The sequence below is a fragment of the Lethenteron reissneri genome, chromosome 24 (assembly GCF_015708825.2).
Source record: "Lethenteron reissneri isolate LAM-NWPU_2019-01 chromosome 24, ASM1570882v1, whole genome shotgun sequence".
Classification (NCBI taxonomy): Eukaryota; Metazoa; Chordata; class Hyperoartia; order Petromyzontiformes; family Petromyzontidae; genus Lethenteron; species Lethenteron reissneri.
This window is the reverse complement of record NC_083802.1, coordinates 311,096-337,442: the sequence shown is the minus strand read 5'-3', so window position 1 is coordinate 337,442 and position 26,347 is coordinate 311,096. Positions and strand designations below refer to the sequence as shown.

The window sequence follows — 26,347 nt, the reverse complement described above, 5'->3', positions numbered from 1 at the left end:
GACCGCGCGTTTCTCAGGTTCCCCTTTCCCCCCACCCCCCGCCCCCCCCCGCCCCCCCCCGCCCCCCCACCCCCCCGACCCCCACCCCTCATCCTCTGAACGCGCCATCAGCGCTCGCCACAACGATGTTGAGGTAAATAAGTGACGGGGCGAGGATGTTGCAGTCGAACAAGAAGAAGAAGCAGCGACTCAACCGCAGCGTGATGCTCGCCAAGAAGCTCATCATCAAGGACGGCGGCACGGTGAGGCACTAAAGACGTTTTTATTATTTTGTTTAAAAATATATAAAGATCGGGGCGGTTGTTGTTGTTGCTGCTGTTGTTGTTGTTGCTGTTGTTGTTGCTGCCCCCCGGTGCCTTTCCCCGTTCGTTCGTTGGTTGGCCGCCGCCGCCGTCGTCGAGTCCGACTTCTTGGGCCTCCGTGGATGCGGCCTCGGTCTTGCCTAGCGCGGCTCGGCCGGGTCGAGGTGCGCGGCGAGCCGCGGCCAACGAGGAGAGAGGGGGGGGGTCCCCAGTCGGAGGCCTACGCCGTGTAACTCGTCGGGAAATCGTTCGTGGAGGTGTTTGCAAGACGCCGTAAATACATTTGAACGTTGTGATTATAACAACGACAACAACAATTGGTTATGGTTTGCCTCAGAGGGAAAGAGAGACGGGTATTTCTGCTAAATTGCCTCCTCCCACCACAACTGGGGAGCAACTTTTATTTTAGGCGAGAGGGGGGCAGGAGTGAGTCTCTCTGTTCAGTCCGAGGCGACCTACACGAGGCACTGAGAGTGATTCGATACGAGGACGAATTCTGAGGAGGTACACTACGTCCCTGTCAACCCCCTTGTACACTACACTATACACTATACTATACACTACTATACACTACACTATACACTACTATACACTACTACGTACCTGTCAACCCCCTTGTACACTACACTACTATACACTACACTACTATACACTACACTACTATACACTACTACGTACCTGTCAACCCCCTTGTACACTCTATTATACACTACACTACTATACACCGCTACTATACACTACACTATACACTACACTACTATACACTACACTACTATACACTACTACGTACCTGTCAACCCCCTTGTACACTACACTACTATACACTACACTATACACTACTACGTCCCTGTCAACCCCCTTTTACACTACACTATACACTACTATACATTACACTACTATACACTACTACGTACCTGTCAACCCAATTCATAGCGTTGTTGGCTACATCTCAACGTTCATCATATACACTACACTACTATACACTACACTGCTATACACTACACTACTATACACTCCACTACTATACACTACACTACTATACACTACACTACTATACATTACACTATACACTACACTACTATACACTACACTACTATACACTACACACTACACTACTATACACTCCACTATACACACTACACTACTGTACACTACACACTACACTACTATACACTACACTATACACACTACACTACTGTACACTACTACATACCTGTCAACCCCTTATCAGTGCCCTACCTTACTACAGATCTTATTGGTCACCACGTGTGTCCTTATACATCTCAACGTTCATCCTACAAAGTCCCCATCACAAGGAGAGAAACACGAACAAATAGACACGAAACATTTCGTCTTGCCCGTATTGAAACGTCTGTCACGCCGCCGTGTGGACCTGAAAACTCAATTTCCTTGTACAAGAAGAACACGGAGTAAACCGTGTGGGTTGACACGATATGGGGTAACGAGGTCTTATTTCAAGTCTTAATCGACCTCAAGGAAGTACAGATGAGGGGGGGGGGGGGCAGGGGAAGTTATTAACCAGATGCTTATTTCAGGCTGAGTAGACCTAGAGGAGGCCTTCACCGAGCGAGGGCACCCGAGAGGAGTTGCTGCCCACTGGATTTGACATTTTTCAGCCGAGTTGACCTGCAAGCAGTGTAGCCAATCATCCATCCCTCCGGGGGTCGGTAAATGAGGTACCACTTCGCAGGGTAGTCGACGGTGGTTGCTCGTACGAAGAGACTCGTCCCCCGCCCTGGGAATGTGGAATTGCCACCACCGCTTAGCCAGCCCGGTCGGCTTCCGCATTTTTCAAAAAGAAAAGTGAAATGTCTCCGTAGACAACAACAAACGGACGTTGTTGTTTGACAGCTGTTGTTCAGAGCAGTGAGATTACCATCCGCTCCGCACACTATTTTGTTAAATTGTTGTACGTGCGTGTTGGCGGTCGTTTGTTTCTCTCTTGGTCAGTGGCCACAATTGTACACGAGGCCACAGCGAGTGTCAACATTCGTGAAGCAGAACGCTGAGGGTGCTCGGATGCATGGGTTAACGACACGCCGTGTCAACGCGTACGGTTTACTCCGTATACTTGTCCAGGGAAATTGAGTTTTCAGGTCCATACTGCGGCATTACAGCCTGCTGTATATTTGGAGTTTGCGTGTTTCTCTCCACGTGGTTGCGTGGATTTTACTCCGAGGTCCTCCGTTTTTTTCCCCTCCGCATTTACATTGAACGTCACGCGTTCAAGAGTATTTTGCTGCCGCTATAAATTCCCACATGATGATGATGATGATCCCACTTCGTTGAGCTATCATTTGTGATAGCCAGGTCGCTGCTGAAAAAAAGCTATGAAGCTCGTTGGGCCCTTCACCTGGTTAAATAAGAAAAAAATCGTTTAGTTTTTAGTGTATAAATGAGAAAAACATTTCCTGTGGAAATTAGTGGAGGTGGTTCCCCCTTCAACTTTACCGGGCAGCATTGCCTCGTAGTGTAGTAGTGTATATTCATTCCAGTATCGTACAGTGTAGTAATGTATCGTAGTGTATAGTGTAGTTAGTGCTAGCCTGTCGCCAGGGAAAGGGAGGTCAGGACCGCCACTACTCAACATGCTGCTGCCACCGCGACTCTCGCCCAGGGCAAGCGGACTGAGAAAGGGAACGAACGAATTTCCCGTGGTGTCAAAAATATTGTGTCCGTGTGGCACTTCATATGCCCGACCTGTGGCAGAGGTCGCAACCGGGTACCCGATACCCGTACCCTACCCGATACCCGGCTACCCGTACCCGGCCGGGTACAGGTACGGGTACCCATTTGCGACCCTGGTGCGGCCGGGTACGGGTACTGATAGGCTGTGAGTCACTGGCGAGTCACCGTTTCTCACTCATTTCCCAACGTCTTGTCTCTTCTAACAATTCAAGTTCCTAGAATCAACCTACCCACGCCTGCAACATGGCTTCATCCCAGAGGTCACAATCGGGTACCCGTACCCTACACGATATGGTACCCGTTTGCGACCTCTGACCTGTGGTGGAAATTTTTCCTCGTGCACTTTTGCCGGGGGAGGGCCCACTTATCGCGGTAATTTTACGATAGTTTCTGTGACAGTGGAAGCTCGGTAAATATTGGCTCGGCTTCAATAAACCGGCCAGGTGGCTCGCAAACGGAAGGTTGCGAGTTCAAATCCTGGTGAGGGAGGGAGGGACGGAGGGAGGTTGACTTGCTGCTCCATCATTCCCCTCCCAGGGTCGTTTAAAATGAGTACGGCACCACTTTGCGGTGGAAGTCTGCAATGTCTGCCCCATGAATAGACTCACCTCCCGCATTGCCACATGAGCACTGTGGCAATGTCCATTTTGAGCAAAGAATCACGCGAGAGAATTGCCCAATGAGGACGGCAGACAGACGCAGAAATGCCATTTTACCGGCTTATTTATTAGGACGTTGGAACGTTTCGACCGGCTATCTGTGACGTTATGTTTGTGGCGATACAGCGACACTCCTACGATCCCGTGTGTCTTATCGTCCGTTTCGCAAAACATCGTCATACCCGTGATTATTGTTGTTAAACGATTGCATTTAATTGCTGACACTATTCCTGAAATGGGTTCAGTCAATAAGTGCAAATTGACAATCGCACACCTTCGTAGACACTACTCGTATAACCATCAGCTCACTGACTCACTATCCCAGTCACCCACTCACCACTGATGTAACCATCAACTCCCTCACTCACTCACCCAGTCACCCACCCACCCACTGACCACTGATGTAACCGTCAACTCCCTCACTCACCCAGTCACCCACCGACTCACCACTGGTGCAGCCATCAACTGCATCAGAACATCAGCAACGGTCCAATGTGCACATCTCCTTAATGGATGGAAAATTATAGACACAAGCCACAGTAATGCGGTTGTGGCCATGCAACTCCAAACTATTGACCGTACAGTAAACCCATAGAGACTTACGGAGATACAGAGGCCCATAGAGAGCCAACGAGACACACAGAGATACATAGAGGTACATTAAAGACAAGCCACAGTATTGCGGCTTTGGCCATGCAACCCAAACTATGGACCCATTTCGGAACCCATGTAGTCTGAACTTTTTCAACATAGGAGGAATAGCACTTTTGAATATGATTTATTGTAAACTAATCTATTAATCTCTTTTATTTTACCAGGTAAGGCCCACTGAGCTGTATAACTGTTTTTATGCAGTGACCTGGCCATCACAAATGACAGCTTAACGAGAGTGCCTTATCATAATCTCACGTGGAAATGTATTGCGGCCAAATCCTCTAAAACTCGTGACGTTGATTCTAAATGTGGAGGGAAAAACCGGACGACCCGGAGAAAAATCCAGGTGACCACCACGGAGAGAGAGAGAGAGAGATCACGGTCTGCTGCTGATGCAGACTGTTTTAAACCTTTTTAAAACCGTCTGCATCATCAGCAGCAGGTCACAGCTTTCCCACCTGATGATGGACGCTTGTGTTGCGCCCGAAACGTCGAAAAGAGGATGGATTCCTGCAGTCAGGAAAGCTTCAAATGAACACAACACCATTTTAAGGCCGAGGTGCTAATTTGAAGCTCGATGAATGTTCAAAAGAGCACACCTGTAATCTTACGCGAAACATTTTCCTAAATTAATTCATGTCAATAGAGGTCAGTTTGAACATTCGTTACAAGATAAATGCAATAATCCTATGTGATTTGATGAAATAAATAGAATTAAAACTAAACTAAGACTTTGCTATTTTTGATTTACTGAGCTCCTATTCAGAAGCAACAAGAACCACAAATGATAGCACAACGACGTGGCTTATCATCACATGGACCCGCACACAGAGACCCATAGAAACCCATAGCAACCCATAGACTCATCACACAGAGACCCATATAAACCCATAGCAACCCATAGACTCATCACACAGAGACCCATATAAACCCATAGCAACCCATAGACTCATCACACAGAGACCCATATAAACCCATAGCAACCCATAGACTCATCACACAGAGACCCATATAAACCCATAGCAACCCATAGACTCATCACACAGAGACCCATATAAACCCATAGAAACCCATAGACTCATCACACAGAGACCCATAGAAACCCATAAATTCATCACACAGACCCATAGAAACCCATGGACTCATCACACAGAGACCCATAGAAACCCATAGACTCATCACACAGAGACCCATAGAAACCCATAGACTCATCACACAGAGACCCATAGAAACCCATATACTCATCACACAGAGACCCATAAAAACCCATAGACTCATCACAGAGACCCATAGAAACCCATAGACTCATCACACAGAGACCCATATAAACCCATGGACTCATCACACAGATACCCATAGAAATCCATAGACTCATCACACAGAGACCCATAGAAACCCATAGACTTATCACACAGACCGATACAAACCCATGGACTCATCACACAGACCCATAGAAACCCATGGACTCATCACACAGAGACCCATAGAAACACATGGACTCATCACACAGAGACCCATAGAAACCCATAGAAACCCATAGAAACCCATAGACTCATCACACAGAGACCCATAGAAACCCATAGACTCATCACACAGAGACCCATAGAAACCCATAGACTCATCACACAGAGACCCATAGAAACCCATGGACTGATCACACAGACCTATACTAACCCATACACTCATCACACAGAGACCCTTGGACTCGCACACTGCATCACGGGCTTTCAGAAGCGCTTCTGCCATATGGAAGTCGTATTTATCGCGTGACGGGCTGTGTATGTGTGCGTGGGGAGCGGTAGTGGTAGCGGTTAACGCTCACGGCCAACATCAGTGACGATTGTCTGAACCGGTCCTGGGCCTCCCCTAGGTCCTCTCAGCCTCAAATGAGTCAACTGGTTCGGTGTGTAAAAACATCGCCACTGGGGAGACAAAGGCCGTCGGGCGTTGTGCTGGCCACCCACCCCCTCGTGTGCCGTGCCGGCCTTCATAGGTGCTACTCGCTAACAGCACCCCAACAGTCTGTTAAGATTACACGGGGGATCGTTGTCTTTTGTGCGTGTGTGTGTGTGCGTTGCGTGCGTGTGTGTGCGTTGCGTGCGTGTGTGTGCATTCAGCCCCAGGGGTTTGGACAGCCGAGTGTGTACCACGCTGTCATCGTCATCTTCCTCGAGTTCTTCGCATGGGGCCTCCTCACGGCCCCCACGCTCACGGTGAGACGGCCCGCCCCTCCTCTAACGTGTTGTTGTCGTCATCGTCATCGATGTCGTCATCGATGTCGTCATCGTCGTCGATGTCGTCGTCGTCGTCATCGATGTCGTCATAGATGTCATCATCGTCATCGATGTCGTCATCGTCATCGATATCGTCATCGTCATCGATGTCGTCATCGTCATTGATGTCGTCATCGATGTCGTCATCGTTGTCGTCGTCGTCATCGATGTCGTCATCGATGTCGTCATCGTCGTTGTCGTCGTCGATGTCGTCATCGTCATCACCACCATAATGGTTGTCACTGCCATCGCTGTTATGCTTACCAGTACCTGCAGTCGGGCTACTACCGCCGTCATCGTTGCCATCACTGACAGCACCGTTATTGTCGTCTGTTGTTATTGGCATCATTGCCATCGTCATCCGCACCATCACTATCACTACCATCACCATTGGCACTGTCATCAACTGAACTTCACTGCCGCCATCATCGCTGCTGTCGGTAACAGCAGCGTCACTGTCGCTGCTGCAATCGACATCTTTGCCACCATCATCATCAGCAGTCTCGCTGCAACCGCCATCAGCAGCAGCACCATCTGTTCGATCACTACTGCCATCGTCACGCTCGTCTTAACGCCATCATTGTCGCCATCATCATCGTCATCACTGTCACTACCAACATCGGTACCACTGCAGACATCACCACCGCCACTTCAACCACGGTTAGCGCTGTTACTGCACCACTGCCGCCATAATAAAATGGCATAATGAATTAATAACATCAGTAATATCCCCAGTACTGAACGCTGTCACGCTCAAATCATATCAGCAATGTTATCACCATCGGCGACATCAGCACCACGGTATATTCCATCGTCCGCGGCATGGCTGAGATCACCGCTACCGCTGTAAAACCTCCACCGTCACCACCGCCATAGAATACCATCACTCGCTAACGTCAAATACCCCGGCCGCCATCCGCATTCATCGCCGACACTGCCACCGTCACGACCACCGACATCAACGCCACCACCCTAACTACCACCACCATCCGTATAATCAACAACGCTGTCGCAGCCACCACCGCCTCTGTCACTGTCGCATAAGTGGGATTCCACAGCGCGGTTGTCAAATCGTCGAAACCCATTCCTCACCGCAGTTTGGTCGTGGCTTGGGCCGCCTTGTTGGGTCGTGTGTCTTTCTAAAGGTTCTTCACGAGACATTCCCGCAGCACACATTCCTCATGAACGGGCTCATACAGGGCGTGAAGGTACGCACGCGCACGCTTGAACGCGCACGCTTGAACACGCACGCTTGAACATGCACGATGGAACACGCACGCTTGAACACGCACGCACGCTTGAACACACATGCTTGAACAGGCACGCTTGAACAGGCAGGCATGCGTGAATGTGCATGAACGCTTGAACACTCACGATGGAACACGTACGCTTGAACAGGCAGGCATGCTTGAACAGGCAGGCATGTATGAACAGGCAGGCATGCTTGAACACACATGCTTGAACAGGCACGCTTGAACAGGCGGTCATGCTTGAACACGCAAGAAGGCTTGAACGCGCACGCTTGAACATGCAAAGAAAATTAGAAACAGGCACGCATGAACACGCACGCACGTTTGAACATACACGAACACTCACGCTTGAACACGCACGCACGTTTGAACATGCACGAACACGCATGCACGTTTGAACATGCACAAACACGCACGCTTGAACACGCATGCATGAACACGCCAGCCTGAAAACGCACACCTGACCGCTCGTGAGTGCGTGTGTGCGTGCCACGGCTGTTGACGCGAGGTTACAAAGGATTTTGCGCGCTTACGGGGCGGGCGGGAGGGGGCGGTGGCGTTGCTTCAGCGTCCCCGGGCTCGTCACCACAGCGCACTTTGCACCACGTCTCACCTCACTTCATCTCAACCGTCCCAATGGCCGGTTGTGGTTTGTGTTATTGTTTAGGCCTAGGGCGATCCCCACCGCCCGCCCCCCCCCACCTCCCCCGCCACCGATGGCAGCTGACCATGCGTGGCACGAGCGTCGGTTAGCCTCCCGTGTGACCTCGAGCTTTTGATCCTTTTGCAAATCGCGAGGTTCATTTCCCATTGAGGGGGAGGAGAAACAAAAAACCCGTAGAGCATTCCGCCTCTGCGGATTTAAACAAACAAAAACGTAATCGTAGCGATTCATAAGAACGTTACTTTGCACTTGCGTTCGACATCGTATATATCCTCGTCTGTTTACATAGTACAGGGACTCTGCTACTCGCGAACATTCGACTTACGAACTTTCAGAGATACGAACAAATCTGGTCCGTAATGTCCAGTCGCCGAACCGAGAGTCGTAAGTTCAACCGTCGGGCAATAGACGGCGGTGGTGGCATCTACATCTGCAGAACGTGAAGAACCAGTGGCATCTACATCTGCAGAACGTGAAGAACCAGTGGCATCTACATCTGCACAATGTGAAGAACCAGTGGCATCTCCATCTACAGAACGTGAAGAACCAGTGGCATCTACATCTACAGAACGTGAAGCACCAGTGGCATCTACATCTGCAGAACGTGAAGAACCAGTGGCATCTACATCTGCAGAACGTGAAGAACCAGTGGCATCTACATCTGCAGAACGTGAAGAACCAGTGGCATCTCCATCTACAGAACGTGAAGAACCAGTGGCATCTACATCTGCAGAACGTGAAGAACCAGTGGCATCTACATCTACAGAACGTGAAGCACCAGTGGCATCTACATCTGCAGAACGTGAAGAACCAGTGGCATCTACATCTGCAGAACGTGAAGAACCAGTGGCATCTACATCTACAGAACGTGAAGAACCAGTGGCATCTACATCTGCAGAACGTGAAGAACCAGTGGCATCTCCATCTACAGAACGTGAAGAACCAGTGGCATCTACATCTGCAGAACGTGAAGAACCAGTGGCATCTACATCTGCAGAACGTGAAGAACCAGTGGCATCTAGACTTACATTGCCTGGCCATAGAGTAACATTGCCCATAGACTAACATTGCTCATAGACTAACATTGCCCATAGACTAACATTACCCATAGACTAACATTGCCCATAGACTAACATTGCCCACTTGACTCGTATATCCTTGTCGTTTTACTTTATTTTATCTGGACAAGACACGTCCCTGCAACTCCGTGTGCATCACCGTGACCCCCCCCCCTCTCTCCCTCCCACGTGCCTCCCCTCCCCTCTCTCCCTCCACCGTGACCCCCCCTCCCTCCTCTCCCCCGTGACCCCCCCTCACCTCTCCCTCCCGCGTGCCTCCCCTCAACTCTCTCTCCCCCATGGCCCCCCCTCCCCTCTCTCTCTCCCGTGACCCCCCCCTATCTCCCTCCCGCGTGCCTCCCCTCCCCTCTCTCCCTCTCCCATGACCCCCCCCTCTCCCTCCCCCATGGCCCCCCCTCCCCTCTCTCCCTCCCCCATGGCCCCCCCTCCCCTCTCTCCCTCCACCATGACTCCCCCCCCTCTCTCCCTCCCGCGTGCCTCCCCTCACCTCTCTCCCTCTCCCATAACCCCCCCCCCTCTCCCTCCCCCATGGCCCCCCCCCCTCTCCCTCCCGCGTGCCTCCCCTCACCTCTCCCTCCCCTCATGACCCCCCCCCCCCCCCACCCACGGTAGGGGCTGCTGTCGTTCCTGAGCGCCCCGCTGATCGGGGCCCTGTCGGACGTGTGGGGCCGCAAGTCCTTCCTGCTGCTCACCGTCTTCTTCACCTGCGCCCCGATCCCGCTCATGAAGATTAGCCCCTGGTACGGTGCACGCACACGCACGCACACGCACGCACGCACGCACGCACACACGCACGCGCACGCACGCGCACGCACGCCCTATACGTACGGCATTACGCACGGCATACACGCACCCTATACACACACGCGCGCACACCCTATACACACACACCCTATACACAAACACGCGCACACCCTATACACACACACACACCCTATACACACACACCCTATACACACACACACCCTATACACACACACACGCGCACACCCTATACACACACACACACTCTATACACATGGCATACATGCACCCTATACACACACGCACACCCTATACACACACGCGCACACCCTATACACACACACACTCTATACACATGGCATACATGCACCCTATACACACACACACCCTATACACACACACACCCTATACACACACTCTATACACATGGCATACATGGACCCTATACACACACACGCGCACACCCTATACACACACAAACCCTATACACACACACACTCTATACACATGGCATACATGCACCCTATACACACACGCACACCCTATAAACACACGCGCACACCCTATATACACACACACTCTATACACATGGCATACACACACCGTATACACACACACACCCTATACACACACCCCCCTATACACACACTCTATACACATGGCATACATGGACCCTATACACACACACGCGCACACCCTATACACACACAAACCCTATACACACACACACTCTATACACATGGCATACATGCACCCTATACACACACGCACACCCTATACGCACACGCGCACACCCTATATACACACACACTCTATACACATGGCATACATGCACCCTATACACACACACACCCTATACACACACCCCCCTATACACACACTCTATACACATGGCATACATGGACCCTATACACACACACGCGCACACCCTATACACACACAAACCCTATACACACACACACTCTATACACATGGCATACATGCACCCTATACACACACGCACACCCTATACGCACACGCGCACACCCTATATACACACACACTCTATACACATGGCATACATGCACCCTATACACACACACACCCTATACACACACCCCCCTATACACACACTCTATACACATGGCATACATGCACCCTATACACACACACACCCTATACACACACACACCCTATACACACACTCTATACACATGGCATACATGGACCCTATACACACACACGCGCACACCCTATACACACACAAACCCTATACACACACACACTCTATACACATGGCATACATGCACCCTATACACACACGCACACCCTATACACACACGCGCACACCCTATATACACACACACTCTATACACATGGCATACATGCACCCTATACACACACACACCCTATACACACAGCTTACACACGGCATACACACAGCTTACGCACGGCATACGCACGGCATACGCACGGCATACCCCCATCATATGCACAGTATACACACACACACTATACGCACAGCATACAGACTCTATACGCACAGCATATGCACAGTACACACACACTATACACACGGCATACACACTCTATACGCATGGCATACACACTCTATACACACAGCACACACACACACTATACGCACAGCACACACACACTATACGCACGGCACACAGACACTATACACACAGCATACACACACTCTATACGCACGGCATACACACACACTATACACACGGCACACACACACTCTATACGCACGGCACACACACACTATACGCACAGCACACACACACTATACGCACGGCACACACACACTCTATACGCACGGCACACACACACTCTATACGCACGGCATACACACACACTATACACACGGCACACACACACTCTATACGCACAGCATACACACACACTATACGCACGGCACACACACACTCTATACGCACGGCATACACACTCTATATGCACAGCACACACACACACTATACGCACAGCACACACACACTCTATACGCACAGCACACACACACTCTATACACACGGCACACACACACACTATACACACGGCACACACACACTCTATACGCACAGCACACACACAGCACACACACACTATACGCAGAGCACACACACACTCTATACGCACAGCACACACACACTATACACACGGCACACACACACACTATACACACAGCACACACACACTCTATACGCACGGCACACACACACTATACACACGGCATACACACACACTATACACACGGCATACACACACTATACACACAGCACACACACACACTATACACACAGCATACACACACTATACGCACAGCATACACACACTCTATACGCACAGCATACACACACTCTATACACACGGCATACACACACTATACACACAGCACACACACACACACACTATGCACACAGCATACACACACTATACGCACAGCACACACACACACTATACGCACAGCATACACACACTATACGCACAGCACACACACACACTATACACACGGCATACACACACACTATACACACGGCATACACACACTATACACACAGCACACACACACACTATACACACAGCATACACACACTATACGCACAGCACACACACTATACACACGGCATACACACACTATACGCACAGCATACACACACACTATACACACGGCATACACACACTATACACACAGCACACACACACACTATACGCACAGCATACACACACTATACGCACAGCACACACACACACTATACACACGGCACACACACACACTATATACACAGCATACACACACTATACACACAGCACACACACACTATACACACAGCATACACACACTATACACACAGCACACACACTATACACACAGCACACACACACACTATACACACGGCACACACACACTCTATACACACGGCATACACACACACTATACACATGGCATACACACACACTATACACACAGCACACACACACTATACACACGGCACACACACACTATACACACAGCACACACACTATACACACGGCATACACACACTATACGCACAGCACACACACACACTATACACACAGCACACACACACTATACACACAGCACACACACTATACACACGGCATACACACACTATACGCACAGCATACACACACTATACACACAGCACACACACACTCTATACGCACGGCATAGAGAGACACGTGTGTGTGCGGCGGTGCCCGTGGTGCCCGGTTGCACAGGTGGTACTTTGCCGTGATCTCCATCTCCGGGATCTTCTCGGTCACCTTCTCCGTGGTGTTCGCCTACGTGGCGGACGTCACGGCCGAGCACGAGCGCAGCACGGCGTACGGCCTGGTGAGACTCGCGCACGCTTGCCCGCCCGCTCGCCCGCCCGCTCGCCCGCCCGCACGCTCGCCCGCCCGCTCGCTCGCTTGCTCGCCTGCCCGCGTTACGCAGACACAGATCCCCCGTGTAGCCCTAGCAGGCTGCTGGGGCAAGTTCTGTGGGCGAGCAGCACGGCGTACGGCCTGGTGAGACGCGCCCGCTCGCCTGCCCGCGTTACGCAGACGGAGGTCCCCCGTGTAGCCCTAGCAGGCTGCTGGGGCAAGTTCGGTGAGCGAGCAGCACCTACGAAGGCCGGAACGGCAACATGAGGGGGGTGGGTGGCCAGCACCACGCCCCGAGTGGCGATGTTCTTACGCGAGGCACCGGGGTACTCATTTGAGGTTGAGTCGACCTAGGGGAGGCCCAGGACCGGGTCAGATAATCGTCACTGTGGGCCGTGAGTGGGAATTGAACTCTGGTCGCCGGGTTCGTAGCGCAGTTCCCTAAACCGCGCGACACTACCGCTCCCAACACGCACACCAATACCAAGAGCCGCCATTCGCCACGAAGTGACAGGGACATCACCACTGTGCCAGGCCAGGTGCACTTTGAGGCTGTCACGTGAAGTATCGGAGGCTCGCTGCTGGCAGGAGGTCACGGGACAGACACACGCGCACACACATGTATTAAGATGGACAGCTGTGATGTGCACACGCTAACGTACACCCCCTCCCCACCCATCCCTCCACCCACATCTCCACCCACCTCCCCACCCACTGACCCAACCACCACTGACCCAACCACCCACTCACCCAAACCCAACCAAATCCACCTTCCGACTCAAACCCACCCACCCCTCTACCCCCACCCCCCACTCACTCACCCAACCACCCACTGACCCACCCACCTACGCATTGAAAACCACCCAAACCCACCTACTCTCGCACATCCACATAAACCCACCCATCCCCACCCACCCAAACCTACCCACACCCACCCATACCACTCAAACCTACACACCCACCCACACCACCCACCCAAACCTACACACCCAAACCTACACACCCACCCAAATCCACCCAAACCCACCCACACCCACCCAAACCTACACACCCACCCAAACCTACACACCCACCCACCCAAATCCACCCAAACCCACCCAAACCCACCCACACCCACCCACACCCACCCAAACCCACCCACACCACCCACCCAAACCTACACACCCACCCAAACCCACCTACTCGCCCACAACCACCCAAACCCACCCACCCACACCCACCCAAACCTACACACCCACCCACACCCACCCAAACCTACACACCCACCCAAACCTACACACCCACCCACACCCACCCACCCAAATCCACCCAAACCCACATCCACACACCCCCAAACCCAGGTGTCGGCGACGTTTGCGGCGAGCCTGGTGACGAGCCCGGCGATCGGCGCGTACCTGAGCGAGGCGTACGGCGACGGGCTGGTGGTGGCGCTGGCCACCGCCGTGGCGCTGCTGGACATCGCCTTCGTGCTCGCCGCCGTGCCAGAGTCGCTGCCCGAGAAGATGCGGCCCGCCTCGTGGGGGGCCCCCATCTCGTGGGAGCAGGCCGACCCCTTCGCGGTGAGGCCCCCCCCCCCCCCCCGGGCTCCAGCTGGGCCCGGCACGAGTGGGCCCAGGCCACCGCGGCCCTTCCAAGGCCGTGAAAAAGTTATTAACGTCCCATTTGTTTTTTGTTTAAACGTCCGTTTTCTCGCAACGCGATTTTTTACTTATTGTTGTTACGCGAGCGAGCTCCACTAGCGAAATAACAGTGCTCCGGCGCGTTGGGTCACGGTTGGGAAGGATGGTGGTTTGGAGGTGGTGGGGGGGAGGTGGGCGTGGTGGGGGGGGTGGTGGTGGTGAGGGGGGTGGTGGGGGGGGGCATGTGAATGAGCGGGTGAGTGAGCGAGCGAGTGAGCTGTTCGATGAGTGAGCGAGCTGTTCGGTGAGTGAGTGAGCGAGCTGCTTGGCGAGCTGTTCGGTGAGTAAGCGAGATGCTGGGTGAGTGAGCGAGCGACCTCTGTGTGTGTGTGTGTGCCCGCGTGCCGTCTCTAGTCCCTGCGCAAGGTCGGCCAGGACTCGACGGTGCTGCTCATCTGCATCACGGTGCTGCTCTCCTACCTGCCCGAGGCCGGCCAGTACTCCAGCTTCTTCCTCTACCTGCGCCAGGTGAGGCGCGCACGCTCACTCGCTCGCTCGGGGTGTGTGCGCTCACAACTCCGGCATATCGCCGGGCGAACGTCGTGCGTTCTGTTCTCCTGTGACGCCGCGTGCGGTTTTAATGACGCGTTTGTTGAAAAAACGCGGATGCGAATTGGATATAGTAACCGCGATCGAGCGAACGGAAGCACTGCGTCGTGCGAGTTAGGAATTATGGGTCCGTGACGGCCGTTGTCTGCATGGCATCGGGATGGTCCTTCTAGACGCTACCGCACGCGCGCCTCGGTCTCTGTTCGTCCCCTGCGTTGCGCACTTCACGCATTATCGCGTACCGCACTTTACCCCCCTACGTTATAGACCAATTATTACAACGCGATTTGTCCATGACGCCGCGGCGTTCTTCAGCGACGCAACTACTTCCGCCGCGTTATGGGAGAGAGCAGTGCTTGTGGTCCAATTGCAAATGTTGTGGTGGGTTTTACTCTCCCAACGCACAACCGGTTAGTGCTGAACTTGGAACGACCTGGCACGATATTGTTTACGTGACAAACCCCCTTACCGGTTGGCTGTGTCGGGTGGTGGTGGTGGGTTCCATGACACGTTTGTGTGTGTGTGTACGTGTGTGTATACACGTGTATACGTGTGTGTGTGTGTACGTGTGTGCGTGTGCAGGTGATGAAGTTCTCCTCCGAAAGCGTCGCCGCGTTCATTGCCGTGCTGGGCATCCTGTCCATCATCGCTCAGGTGGGACAGAAGCCTGCGCGTCCCCCGTGTGTCTCCGTGTGTCTCCGTGTCCCACTGTCGCAGTGTGTCCCCGTGTACCCGTGTGCCCTCTACGAGTTCCCGTGCGTCCCGCCTGCATCTCTGTTTGTGTCCCCGTGTCTCCCCGTGTCTCCCCGTGTGACCCCGTGTGTCCCCGTGTCTCCCCGTGTCTCCCCGTGTGCCCCCTTTTTGTCCCCGTGTCTCCCCGTGTCTCCCCGTGTGACCCCGTGTGTCCCCGTGTGTCCCCGTGTGACCCCGTGTGTTCCCGTGCGTCCCGCCTGCATCTCTGTTTGTGTCCCCGTGTCTCCCCGTGTCTCCCCGTGTGACCCCGTGTGTCCCCGTGTCTCCCCGTGTCTCCCCGTGTGACCCCGTGTGTCCCCGTGTCTCCCCGTGTCTCCCCGTGTGACCCCGTGTGTCCCCGTGTGTCCCCGTGTGACCCCGTGTGTTCCCGTGCGTCCCGCCTGCATCTCTGTTTGTGTCCCCGTGTGTCCCCGTGTGTCCCCGTGTGTCCCCGTGTGTCCCCGTGTGTCCCCGTGTGTCCCCGTGCGTCTGTGCTGATCTCCCTGTGTCTCCGCACGTCTCCCTGTATTCTCCCGTGTCTCCCGGTTTCCCTTTGTGTCCCCCGCGTGTTCGCCGCGTGTTCCCCGTGCCTCTGTGCTGATTGCCGATACCCCCGTTTTCCCGCGCGTGTCTCCGCGTGTCCCCCCGTGCATCCCTGCGCGTCTAGACGCTGGTGCTCAGCGCCCTCATGCGCTCCATCGGGAACAAGAACACCATTCTGCTTGGCCTGGTCTTCCAGATGGTGCAACTCACGTGCTACGGCTTCGGCTCCCAGCCCTGGTGCGTGTGTGTGTGTGTGCGTGTGTGTGTGTGTGCGTGCGTGTGTGCGTGCGTGTGTGCGTGCGTGTGTGTGCGTGCGTGTGTGTGTGCATGCGTGCGTGCGTGTGTGTGTGTGTGCATGCGTGCGTGCGTGTGTGTGTGTGTGCATGCGTGCGTGCGTGTGTGTGTGTGTGCATGCGTGCGTGTGTGTGTGTGTGTGCGTGCGTGCGTGCGTGCGTGTGTGCGTGCGTGCGTGTGTGTGTGTGTGTGCGTGCGTGCGTGCGTGTGTGTGTGCGGAGGAGGCTCGTAAAGGATGCCACGACTGGGCAGTTGGAGACGGTCACTTTTTACAACAACAACGGGAGGGCAGAGGAGCGACGTTGCTCACAACAACGTGCGGAGAGCGCCGGGCGGATAAAATGCAGCAAGTTGGCACAGTAGGGGGTACAGCTAGCGGTGCGTCTACCAGTCATCACAGTCAGCCACCCCCATGGTACCTGCTGGATCTGTCCCGTGACCTCCTGCCAGCAGCGAGCCTTTGACACTTCACATGGCCTCAAAGTGCACCTGGCCTGGCACAGGTGCCGTGTTGATGTCCCTGTGACTTCGTGGCGAATGGCGGCTCTTGGTGTGCGTTTTGGGAGCGGTACGCGTTGCACTACAAACCCGGTGACCCACGTTCGATTCACGCTCAACGGGCCAACACCGGCGCCGATTGTCTGAAGCGGTCCAGGGTCATCTCCTAGGTCAACTTGGCCTCAAATGAGTACCTGGTGCGATGCGTAAATATCGCCACCTGGGGGAGACAAAGCCGGCCAGGCGCGGTGCTGGTCACCCAGCCCCCTCGCGTGCCGCCGTGCCGGCCTTCGTAGGCACTGCTACTCGCTAACAGCACTTGCCCCTGTCAGTCTGTTGAGGCCACACGGGGGGACCTTTGTCTTTGTTTTGCGTGTTTGTGTGGAGAAGGCCTCTGCGGGAGGACACTCTTGAAGGCCTTTGTTGAGCTATCATTTGTAGCCAGGCCGCCTCGTTGAGTTTTAACACCACTAAACGGTCTGTTAAAGGCTACACTGGGGCGTGGGTGCCCCTTTGTCTTTGTGTTGCCAGGATGATGTGGGCGTCCGGCGCTGTGGCCGCCATGTCCAGCATCACCTTCCCGGCCGTGTCGGCGCTGGTGTCGCGAAACGCCGACGCCGACCAACAAGGTGAGGAACGCACGCACGCGCGCACTCACGCACGCGCACTCACGCACACACATGCACGCACTCGCTCACTCGCTCATGCACGCGCTCACGCAAGCACTCACTCGCTCATGCACTCGCACGCACTCACTCGCACATGTACACTCACCCATTCACTCACGCACGCACTCACGCACGCACTCACGTACGCACTCACGTACGCACTCACGTACGCACTCACGTACGCACTCACGTACGCACTCACGCACGTATGCAAGCATAACGACAACAACAGCGGTTCGCCACCGACGTCACGACCACAGCACCTGTGCCAGGCCCAGGCGCACTTCGATGGCGTTTCTGTGAAGCGTCGAAGGCTCTCGCTTGCTGGCTGGCAGGAGGCCTCGGGAGAGAACCAGCAAATGCCTTGTGGGGTTGACCGACTGAGATGACCGGCGGTTGCACCAGCTGTGCTTCCCGCTGTGCCAGGCTAGGTGCAGGTCACGGGAGAGAACCAGCAAATGCCTTGTGGGGTTGACCGACTGAGATGACCGGTTGATTCACCAGCTGTGCTTCCCGCTGTGCCAGGCTAGGTGCAGGAGGTCATGGGAGAGAACCAGCAAATGCCTTGTGGGGTTGACCGACTGAGATGACCGGCGGATGCACCAGCTGTGCTCCCCGCTGTGCCAGGCTAGGTGCAGGTCACGGGAGAGAGCCAGCAAATGCCTTGTGGGGTTGACCGACTGAGATGACCGGCGGATGCGCCAGCTGCGCTCCCCGCTGTGCCAGGCTAGGTGCAGGAGGTCTGTGCCACAAAGCGCACGGGACAAAGATCCCCCGTATAGATGAACACGTAGCAGGCGGCTTTTGCGACCGATAATATCCAGAGTCAAGTTTTTTTTACGGGTTGGAGCGTGTAAATGTCATCGCCGGCGAAACGTCACGGCCCTCGAGTTGTAAATGTCGTGGTGGGTTTACTCTCCAGCACACAACCGGTGGGAGCTGAACTAGTAACGAATTGGCCACGTGATACACCCCACCTTACTTGATTGGCTGTTGTCGGGTGTTGGTGCCGGGTTCCCCGACACACATTTATATTGACGCGATCTAACCCAACAAAAACCTCCATTATCGATCCCCCCCCCCCACCGTAAAGCCTTAATAGCCTCTTGGGGAAAGTGCTGTTAGCGAGTAGCAGCACCTGTGAAGGAGACGGACAAAAATCCCCCATGTAGCCTCTAGCAGACTGTTGGGGCAAGTGCTGTTAGCGTGTAGCAGCAGCGCCTGTGAAGGAGACAGACAAAGATCCCCCGTGTAGCCTCTAACAGACTGTTGGGGCAAGTGCTGTTAGCGTGTAGCAGCAGCACCTGTGCAGGAGACGGACAAAGATCCCCCGTGTAGCCTCTAACAGACTGTTGGGGCAAGTGCTGTTAGCGTGTAGCAGCAGCGCCTGTGAAGGAGACAGACAAAGATCCCCCGTGTAGCCTCTAACAGACTGTTGGGGCAAGTGCTGTTAGCGTGTAGCAGCAGCGCCTGTGAAGGAGACGGACAAAGATCCCCCGTGTAGCCTCTAGCAGACTGTTGGGGCAAGTGCTGTTAGCGTGTAGCAGCAGCGCCTGTGAAGGAGACAGACAAAGATCCCCCGTGTAGCCTCTAACAGACTGTTGGGGCAAGTGCTGTTAGCGTGTAGCAGCAGCGCCTGTGAAGGAGACGGACAAAGATCCCCCGTGTAGCCTCTAGCAGACTGTTGGGGCAAGTGCTGTTAGCGTGTAGCAGCAGCGCCTGTGAAGGAGACAGACAAAGATCCCCCGTGTAGCCTCTAACAGACTGTTGGGGCAAGTGCTGTTAGCGTGTAGCAGCAGCGCCTGTGAAGGAGACAGACAAAGATCCCCCGTGTAGCCTCTAACAGACTGTTGGGGCAAGTGCTGTTAGCGAGTAGCAGCAGCGCCTGTGAAGGAGACAGACAAAGATCCCCCGTGTAGCCTCTAACAGACTGTTGGGGCAAGTGCCGTTAGCGAGTAGCAGAACCTAACAAATTCTTAGAGCAGGCATCGGGAAAAAAAAACCAAAATAACAAGAAGAGCGATTTAATTTGTTTCGAATTCTGTAAAAAAAACAAACCTCAGTATATCAAGAGGTGCACAATGCAACGTGAGTAGGAGATGGTGATGGGTCCTCAATAAACAACGTCGCAAAGCAGTCCCTTAGAGAGCCGCATGTGGCGAGATGTTGACTACCTCGCCTGGTATACAGGAGGTCGTGGGTTCCATCCCGACCCTGACAATACCTGCTGGAGTCTGCGTGTTTCTCTCGCTGTCTCCCCGTGGTTACGTGGATTTTTCTCCGGGGTCCTCCGGTTTTTCTCCCTCCACATTTAGAATCGACGTTGCACGTATTCGGCTGCAGCTATGAATTTCCCACGCGGTGATGATGATGACAAGCCACTTGATTCTTACTCTTAGTTCTTTCGGTAAAGTCACGTAGGTAAAAAATGAAATTAAAATTCATAAAAAATAAAATAATAAAATCACGACGTTTCGGAGGCAACACAAGTCTTCGTCATCAGGTGGGACCGTCACAGCCAGATTTGCTGCATCACTTCACAGCCACATTTGCTGCATCACTTGATGCAGCAAATGTGGCTGTGACGGTCCCACCTGATGACGGAGACTTGTGTTGCCTCCGAAACGTCGTGATTTTATTGTTTTATTTTTTATTAATTTTAATTTCATTTTTTACCTACGTGGTGACTTTACCGAAATAACTAAGAGTATGAATCCTTGCAGTCACGAAAGCTTCAAATCTAGAACCACTTGATTCTGACAAAACAGCTAACACAGCAGCTCGGTAAGGGCCTTACCAGGTGGTGGTTAAACAACAACTGCCCCTTTCATTCTAGAAAAAAAAAAACCTAAGAATATAACAACTGCCCCCCGCCCTTCTCCCGCCGCGTTGCCACAGGCGTGGTGCAGGGCATGGTGACGGGGATTCGGGGGCTGTGCAACGGGCTGGGCCCAGCCCTCTACGGCTTCATCTTCTACCTCTTCCACGTGGAGCTCGACGAGGTGCCGGCCGGGGACAGCGCCGACCCCAGCAGGGCGGACGTGCCCGCCGCCAGCGACAAGGTGGGTGGGTGGGTGGTGGTGATGGGTGGTGGTGAGGGTGGTTGGTGGTGTTGGGGGTGGTGAGGGTGGTGGTTGATGATGATGGTGATGATGATGGTTGGTGACGGTGGTTGGTGGTGGTGGTGACGGTGATGGTGGTTGGTGATGGTGACGGTGGTGGTGGTGGTGATGGTGGTTGGTGTTGGTGGTGGTGGGTGATGGTGGTTGGTGGTGGTGAGGGTGGTGGTTGGTAGTGGTGACGGTGGTTGGTGGTGGTGGTGGTGACGGTGATGGTGGTGGTGTTGATGGCACTGGTGGTTGGTGACGGTGACGGTGGTTGGTGGTGGTGACGGTGGTGGTGATGGTGATTGTGGTGGTGGTGACGGTCGCGGCGGTTGGTGGCGACGACGATGACGACGCTGTGTGCAGTGTTGTCAGTGTCACCGTCATTGCCTGCTTCGTTGCGTTCCCTTCGGGCGGCTCAGCGGAGAGGCGAGCGAGCGGCTTGCGATCGGATCGTCGCGAGCTCACATCCCCCTCGCCCGCTCGCCCCCCCAGACCATCATCCCAGGCCCCCCGTTCCTGTTCGGCGCCTGCTCCGTGCTGCTGGCGCTGCTGGTGGCGCTCTTCATCCCGGAGAGGCCGGCGGGATCCGGGGCGCAGGCCGGAGGCGCCGTCGGCCACCACCGGCGCCACCACCACCACCACCAACAACACCACGGGCTCCTCCACCACCACCAGCAGCAGCACCAGCAGCAGCAGCAGCATCAGCACCAGCAGCAGCAGCACCACCAGCACGTGGGGGAGATGGCGCTGGGCCACTCGGAGGAGGACACGCACTCCCCCCTCGCGACGGAGGGCGAGGAGCCGCTGCTGCAAGACAGCTCCGTGTGACGGCTGGCGCGCCGGACGCTCTTTGACCAATGGACGGTGGGGGGTTGGCGTGGGAGGAGGAGGGGGGGTGGAGGTCAACCGGGGTCGGCAAAGTTTTCGGGGAAAGATTCCAGCGCCCGACCTCCGTCATCCGCGCGCACGCTGAAGCTGCCATTTTCGTGCAACGGATTGTTATCGGATCGTCGGATCCACCCGTGTGGAGTTTCGAGTGTTGTTGTTGTTGTTGTCCCATCTCCCCCCCCCGCCTCGCCCCCCCCTCCCGGTATGTGTGGTGCGTGTTCATAGTCCTGGTTTGTTTTGGTCTCGCGCGGATTTACAACGGCGACAACAAAAATCTCTCGTGTCGACTCGAGGAATTGGCCAAGACGTCCCGATGTAGGCCAGAGCCCTCCCCTGTGTAAGTAATGATAATAAAAACAACAACAACAACAACACTGTCTTGAATCTCACAGTGAGGCTTTCCGTGGTAATTAAACGACATAACAACATGAATAAATAACAAGGCAAAAAATATGCCAGTCCTCCTAGCAGATCGCAAAAACCAGGAGATGTTACTACAGTCTGCGCGCGCGTGGACCCGCTACCTCTGACTGGCCATTGGGGTTCCTACCGTGGCTCCGATACCACCACCACCACCATCACGACCACCACCACCACCACGACCACCACCACCACGGGGATACGGCAGCAGCGGCAGCAGCAGCAGCTCAGCCTTTTCGCGCGACGTGACAAATGACCGGCTCAGAGACGCGTCGTTTAGTTTTTTTCCCCGCAGCCACGCTCTTGCCGTCGCGTCCGCTCGCAAATCCCACCGTGACGGAACGTGTGACGGTGATGGCGGCGTCGGTGGCGGTGATGATGATGGCGGTGGCCTCCAAGAGAAGGGGCCGATGCCGGCCGATTAACCCCCTTCGGTCGACGGCGAAAAAACAAAAAAAAACGTGGCCCAGTCCCAGTGGAATGACTTCCCAGAACCTGCGTTTTTTTTCCAGGTCGTTTTTTAATATTTCTCTTTGACGTTGTCGCCGCACATCGAGAGCGAGCGTGCGTGTGTGCGTGTGTGTGCGCGTGCGTGTGTGCGCGTGCGTGCGTGTGCGTGCACGTGCCCGCCCGGCTGCCCGCCCCCCGCTAAGGTTTACACTTTCTTCTGCGGGGACAATTCCAGAGCGAAGTTGCACATGTGTTTGGCAGGCCGTGCCGTGCGTGTAAGTGGGTGTGCGCGTGAGCACAGGCAGACCTGGTGGTCGCTTGGTTTGTGGGTGGCGCGTGGAGGGGGATGGTGCATGTGTGGGGAGCGGTGGTGCAGCGGTTAGCGCGCTGCTCTACGAACCCGGCGTCGACCCGATTTCTCGATTCCCGCTCACGGCCACCCACCAACAACGGTGACGATTATCCGAACCGGTCCTGGGCCTCCCCTAGGTCGACTCAGCCCTCGAATGAGTACCTGGGTGCGGTGTGTAAAAAACATCGCCACTGGGGAGACAAAGGCGGTCGGGCGTGGTGCGTGGTTGCTGGCCACCCACCCCCTTCCGTGCCGACGGCCTTCAGTAGGTACTGCAGCACTTGCCCCGACAGTCTGTTAAAGCCTCTACGGGGGTGGGGGGGAACTTTTGTCTTTGTGTGCGGGCTGCGTGAACCCCGGGGTGGTGGTGGTGGTGGTTGCGTGCAGTGCGATCGTCGCACGGAGCGGCACCACCGGCGAGGCCGCGTGACGTCGTGGGTGCCGTTCTCTCTCGTTCGTGTTGGTCTCCAGGAACGTCTTGCGGCTTCAAATGTGTTTCGCGTTATTTTTTGTCCCCCCCCCCTCCGTCGTGGGTAGGTTGTGCTCGTGCGCGAGGCTCAGGAAGGGAGCCCGTCCGTTCGCGGAACGCGATCGGAAGCTCGATTCGGCACAGAGAGAAAGTGAACGTATAAATTATAATCGCATTTCCTCCCCGTGTTTAAAATAAAACTTGAAAAAAAAAAAAGAAATCGCGTGTAAAGAAATAAAAAAAAAAACCATCTCAAATATTTTTTTGTTGCTTACATTTTTTTTTTCGATTTTGTTTGTTTTGACTTTCGTTTATTTTGCAGTGTTATCTGGGCCCTGCATGTTGGTGGCTTATTCTTTGTTTGGACTTGAGGAGTTGTGGGGTTGGGGGGGGCGGAGGGTGGAGAATTTGATGACCTATGAAACTCTTGTTCACAGGTGTCTGGTAGGTCCCGGACTGTCGGGGCAAGTAGCAGCAGCAGCGCCTATGAAGGAGACAAAGATCCCCCGTGTAGCCTCTAACAGACTGTCGGGGCAAGTGCTGTTAGCGAGTAGCAGCAGCAGCGCCTATGAAGGAGACAAAGATCCCCCGTGTAGCCTCTAACAGACTGTCGGGGCAAGTGCTGTTAGCGAGTAGCAGCACCTATGAAGGAGACAAAGATCCCCCGTGTAGCCTCTAACAGACTGTCGGGGCAAGTGCTGTTAGCGAGTAGCAGCACCTATGAAGGAGACAAAGATCCCCCGTGTAGCCTCTAACAGACTGTCGGGGCAAGTGCTGTTAGCGAGTAGCAGCAGCAGCGCCTATGAAGGAGACAAAGATCCCCCGTGTAGCCTCTAACAGACTGTTGGGGCAAGTGCTGTTAGCGAGTAGCAGCAGCAGCGCCTATGAAGGAGACAAAGATCCCCCGTGTAGCCTCTAACCGACTGTCGGGGCAAGTGCTGTTAGCGAGTAGCAGCAGCAGCGCCTATGAAGGAGACAAAGACAAAGGTCCCCCGTGTAGCCTCTAACAGACTGTCGGGGCAAGTGCTGTTAGCGAGTAGCAGCAGCAGCGCCTATGAAGGAGACAGACAAAGGTCCCCCGTGTAGCCTCTAACAGACTGTTGGGGCAAGTGCTGTTAGCGAGTAGCAGCAGCAACTATGAAGGAGACAAAGTTCCCCCGTGTAGCCTCTAACAGACTGTTGGGGCAAGTGCTGTTAGCGAGTAGCAGCGCCTATGAAGGCCGGCAGGGCACATGGGGGGTGGGTGGCCAGCACCACGCACGCCCGGCCACCTTTGTCTCCCCAGTGGTGATGTTTACTACGCACCGCACCAGGTACTCATTTGAGGCCGAGTTGACCTAGGGCAGGAGGCCCAAGACCTGTTCGGATTATCGCCACCGGTTTTGGCCGTGAGCGGGATTCGAACTCTGGTCTACGCCGGGTTCGTAGTGCTGAATGCTGTGCCATCCGCCCACCCACCGACCACCCACCGACCACCCCATCCGTCCGCGATCGAACTCTCGACCTCCTGCATGCCAGGCGAGGTAGTTAACATCTCCTAGCCACCACGGCGCTCCCCCCTTAAGAGGGGCTGGGTAGGCGGTGAATGTGAGAATTGACTTGGCGCGCAGGGAATATTTTTTTCGTTGAACGTGGAAGACAGAGCAAAACACATGAATGTGATTGTGTGTGTGCAAGGGGGTACAGCTGGTGGTGCATCTACCGGTCATCTCAGTCAGCCAACCCATGGCACCTGCCGGGTCTGTCCCGTGACCTCCTACACCTAGCCTGGCACAGTAGGAGGGTACAGCTGGTGGTGCATCTACCGGTCATCTCGGTCAGCCAACCCATGGCACCTGCCGGGTCTGTCCTGTGACCTCCTGCACCTAGCCTGGCACAGTAGGAGGGTACAGCTGGTGGTTCATCTACCGGTCATCTCGGTCAGCCAACCCATGGCACCTGGCGGGTCTGTCCCGTGACCTCCTGCACCTAGCCTGGCACAGTAGG

General features: G+C 54.5%; 1 protein-coding gene across 1 annotated transcript; it reads left to right on the top strand.

Annotated features, from left to right (window-relative positions):
* Positions 1–78: 78 nt before the first annotated feature.
* On the top strand, positions 79–24,601 carry LOC133346366 (hippocampus abundant transcript 1 protein-like). The gene is made up of 12 exons (XM_061557865.1): positions 79–242; positions 6,442–6,537; positions 7,743–7,805; positions 10,203–10,330; positions 13,566–13,680; positions 15,053–15,271; positions 15,746–15,859; positions 16,523–16,594; positions 17,340–17,452; positions 18,539–18,636; positions 21,574–21,737; positions 22,275–24,601. Exons 1-12 carry the CDS (start codon positions 156–158, stop codon positions 22,608–22,610), a joined length of 1,605 nt encoding a protein of 534 aa, XP_061413849.1. The 5' UTR covers positions 79–155; the 3' UTR covers positions 22,611–24,601.
* Positions 24,602–26,347: the final 1,746 nt, after the last annotated feature.